The sequence below is a fragment of the Hibiscus syriacus genome, unplaced genomic scaffold (assembly GCF_006381635.1).
Source record: "Hibiscus syriacus cultivar Baekdansim isolate YM2019G1 unplaced genomic scaffold, ASM638163v2 tig00113725_pilon, whole genome shotgun sequence".
NCBI lineage: Eukaryota > Viridiplantae > Streptophyta > Magnoliopsida > Malvales > Malvaceae > Hibiscus > Hibiscus syriacus.
This window is the reverse complement of record NW_024063471.1, coordinates 9,175,408-9,179,354: the sequence shown is the minus strand read 5'-3', so window position 1 is coordinate 9,179,354 and position 3,947 is coordinate 9,175,408. Positions and strand designations below refer to the sequence as shown.

At 34.5% G+C, this 3,947-nt stretch overlaps 1 protein-coding gene across 1 annotated transcript; it reads left to right on the top strand.

The window, feature by feature from the left end:
* The first annotated feature begins 574 nt into the window (after positions 1-574).
* On the top strand, positions 575-3,699 carry LOC120187465 (cyclin-A3-1-like). Its single transcript, XM_039191172.1, has 8 exons — positions 575-936; positions 1,840-2,075; positions 2,151-2,226; positions 2,331-2,407; positions 2,536-2,569; positions 2,674-2,823; positions 3,232-3,366; positions 3,480-3,699. The coding sequence occupies exons 1-8, from the start codon at positions 598-600 to the stop codon at positions 3,576-3,578; spliced, it is 1,146 nt and encodes a 381-aa protein (XP_039047103.1). The 5' UTR covers positions 575-597; the 3' UTR covers positions 3,579-3,699.
* Positions 3,700-3,947: the final 248 nt, after the last annotated feature.

Sequence of the window (3,947 nt, the reverse complement as noted above, 5' to 3'; positions counted from 1 at the left end):
CAAAATTCTCTATTCTTTGATAATTTCTTCTTCTTATTTCTCATTCCACAACAGGAGGAAAGAGGAGATAAACAATTTGAGAGAGGGAGGAATAGAGTAAAACAAAATTAAGAGTATGTTATTTGTTTTTTATTTTATATTTGAATCTAAAGAAAAAATCAGAAAATAAAATATCAATATGTGTCGCGTTCTAATTGGATATTAATTTTTTAACGACAGTTAAACTTATGCATATAAAAGTATAACGAAAAAAATTTTAAACACATATTTTTAAAGAAGAAAATTTTTAAATACCAAACCGCTTTTTAAGATACAATTTAAATACTAAAAAAATGTAATAATCCTCTAAAAAATTCGTTATCTCACCGATGTACAATTAACTTGTTTGTATTACTCGCAGAGTGTGATTGTAAAGCAGGGGTAGCAAATCAAACCATTAAACCGTCATTAACAGGCGGGAAAAGCCATTTCAAAATAATATAATGGCGCTCTCCGTACCATCTCCATTTTCTTACTACTACTGATAAAAGTCTCTTCTAAGAAGGAAATCATCAAAAATGAAATTCCCCAAGAATCCTTTCAAGTAAATCACCTAAAATGAAAGTCGATCAAGAGAACCGCGTGCCACCGACGCCCTCTTCATCTCCTTCTAAGAAGCGAACTTCCTCGACTAACTCTTTTCTTCTTCAGCCTTCCTCGGCCAAGAAACGGGTCGTTCTAGGTGAACTCACCTGCTCCATTGATACCGGATCGGTTCATAACCCGAATTGCATATCCAAGAATGAGAGATTTAGAGATAGAGATAGCGATAAGAAGCCAACACGTGAATTGAAAGAGAACAAGCAAAAACCTGGGGATGTGATTGAAGGAAGCTTTTCCGATCTGAAGAAATGCTCTTTTTCATCTTCTATATATTTACATCTCCACTTTCTCGAGGTATTTACGAATAATAGTTTCCCCCTCATATTCTAATTTCTATGTATCTCTTTGATTTGAACAAGTTTGATGCTTTTGTGTCAACGATAATTAGGTATTAAATTTGATTTGAAAAATCTGGTTATGTCCGACATGAATTGTTTGAGTATTCATTAGCTATGTTGCACGGGTACAGTAATCCAATGCCGTTTCAAGTACCTAATACAAAGATAAAAATGAGTATGGTACGAGTACAATTTAGGTATGTATCAGGACGTCTCATGTTAAAAGGGTATGGTTAAAATTAGTTAATAGGTTGGATAGATTTCTGGGATTGTATCAAGAATGATGTTTGATCTTTATGCTTGTATCCGAGGTTACTTTTTAGATTTAACTTAAAAAAATAAAGAAAAAGATGATTTGAAATAAGAAATTGAAGTTGATTTTGATGTCTAGAATATCACCGACTTACAACGAATTTTCGAATGAGATTAGAGTATTTCTGCATTGAGATGTCTTCTTATGTATGAATCGTCTTTTAATTACTTTTCTAGTGAGTCTTGAAACGCCTCAATTGGACATTGAAAATTCAAAATTTGTTCATTTTAACAAAAGTAGTGCAAGTAAAAAACTGGATATGACGTGATTTTATAGTAATTACTAATTTTGAAATTTAGTTATATTTACGTGCTATACTCATACCAAATAACTTTGAAAATTACCGTACCTGTCCTTGTGTCTGCATCGATGCACATAGTTCATTAGCACATTCTATGTTTGAATCTCATCAGCAGCCCTATTTGGCTACTCAAAAAAAAAATCCGGGATTTAAGGTTTAGATTTTGATCCAAAAGAAAATAGAAAGGACTCTGTTTCATTCTTATGATAACAGTAAAATAATGGCTAATGATAAATTCGATGCAGATTGAGGAGAAAAGGAGGCCATTGCCCGATTACATAGAGAAGGTGCAGAATGATCATATTACAGTGAATATGCGGGAAATTCTTATGGGATGGTTGGTGGAAGTAACCGAGGAGTACAAACTTGTTTCCGATACCCTTTATCTTACAGTGTCATACATTGACATATTCTTGTCGGCTCATTCTGTCAGTCGGAACAAATTGCAACTCCTTGGTGTTTCTTGCATGCTTATTGCTTGGTAAACACGTTAACCCAGTTTTGTTCTTATTTTATTTCGTTTTCTTATTGAATTGATGATTCATCGATGACACAGTAAGTACGAAGAGATCACCCCACCAGGTATTGATGATTTTTGCTACATAACAGATAATGCTTACACCAAGGAAGAGGTATATTTACATCTCATCGTTCCTTTCATCTTTATTTTCGTCTTCCCTCTCTTTTTCTCGTTGTCTTTTGGACATTTTAAATATTAAAGCTCGACAATTTGCAGGTGATTGAGATGGAGAAAGACATTCTTAAATTGTTGGATTTCAAAATTGGTACTCCCACTACTAGGAATTTCCTCAGGCAAGAATGTTATCCAAATGTTATTGTCTTTTCCTTTTATAATTATTCTAATACTTTTCCCCTCCCCCAATGTGATTTGCTTAATGATAATAAGTGAGGTACATGGTATGCTTTCGTTGTGCTTGCAGACTTATCATGAGAGTTGCACAGGGAAAATGCAAAGTAGGCACTGAACACTTTTCCAGTATACCTATATTTGTACAGGCTGATAGTTTTTTTTTTTTTTTACTTTTTACTGATTCTGCATTCTTTTGTGTGCTCCACAGTATCAAGAATTGCAGTTGGAATTTTTGAGTTGTTATCTAGCGGAGCTGAGCTTGCTGGACTATGGATGTCTACGATTCTTACCGTCGATAGTCGCTTCAGCAGCTATTTTTCTTTCAAGATTCATAATCCAACCAAACGCACATCCTTGGGTAAGAAATCCATATATTTTGTGATGTTTGTGCACCATAAGATTGGATGTATAACAGTTTGCCTTGTTCACATTTTATTAATTTATGGCACTGCAAATTACTTGATCAGCGTAGGTAATATCATAAAAAATGCCAAAAAGCTTGTGGTAATTTTGTGCTTTACAGTTACTGTAGTTTCCATTAGATTAAAATTCATCGTATGGCGAAGCTTGATGTTTACATGAATGTATATCCACTACGTAAAAGGGCAACGAATTAATTTGAGGGGATAAACTTTAACACCCAGGTTTCATATTCCTAGAGATGACAATGATCATTTGTAAAAGAAGAAGCAATAATCACCCGGGGAATTCTTTGTGTTTGTTCATGCTTCTGAGAAGATAACTTATTCTTTTACTGGTATTCCAGAGCAAGTCACTGCAATGTCACTCAGGCTACAGACCAATTGACTTAAAGGAATGCGTCCTTTCCATCCATGCCTTGCATCTGAATCGAAAACGAAGCTATTTGAGAGCCGTGACAGAAAAGTATATGCAGCACAAGGTGATTATCCATGGTATCAATGTTTCATGTTCAGATGATTATAATAGGATTAGCATGCAGCTAACCATGGCTGATAGTTTCTTTAACTGGCTGAATGATGCAATTTGAAACAGTTCAAGGGCGTGGCGATGCTGTCTCCGCCATCGGAAGTGCCTGAATGTTATTTTAAGGATGCCGTTGATGAATGTTGTCTTTGCCAACTGGACGATTAGAGTTGTTGAAATGTTGTCCTTGCTCAATGTCCTTACTTTTTTGGCAAAGTTAGTTCTGGAACTGTTAGTTTTGTAAATCTTGATGTTAAACAGAAATATAGCCCCATACATATAGACCCACACTGTGAAGACACTCATTTTTTTAAAAGATAGAACTAGCAAGAGTTTATCTCCTAAGAGGATTTTTCCACTACTATATCTTTTAAAGCAACGATACTAACAAATGTGCAACAACCGAGCAAAGAGTCTAATTGCATTACGATTCTATTATTAATAGGATTCTAAAAATAGTTAGTTTTTTTCACTATAAATATATGTAATCCTCTCCTTTGTAAGACATAGATTTACATACAAGATACAGAGGAAAGC

Excerpts from the sequence above, each read along its gene's own strand:
- LOC120187465 (XM_039191172.1), top strand. The coding sequence starts at position 598 with ATGAAAGTCGATCAAGAGAACCGCGTGCCACCGACGCCCTCTTCATCT. Across the intron at positions 2,227-2,330 it reads ATGCTTACACCAAGGAAGAG|GTGATTGAGATGGAGAAAGA; the intron begins GTATATTTACAT and ends GACAATTTGCAG. Across the intron at positions 2,824-3,231 it reads AACCAAACGCACATCCTTGG|AGCAAGTCACTGCAATGTCA; the intron begins GTAAGAAATCCA and ends CTGGTATTCCAG.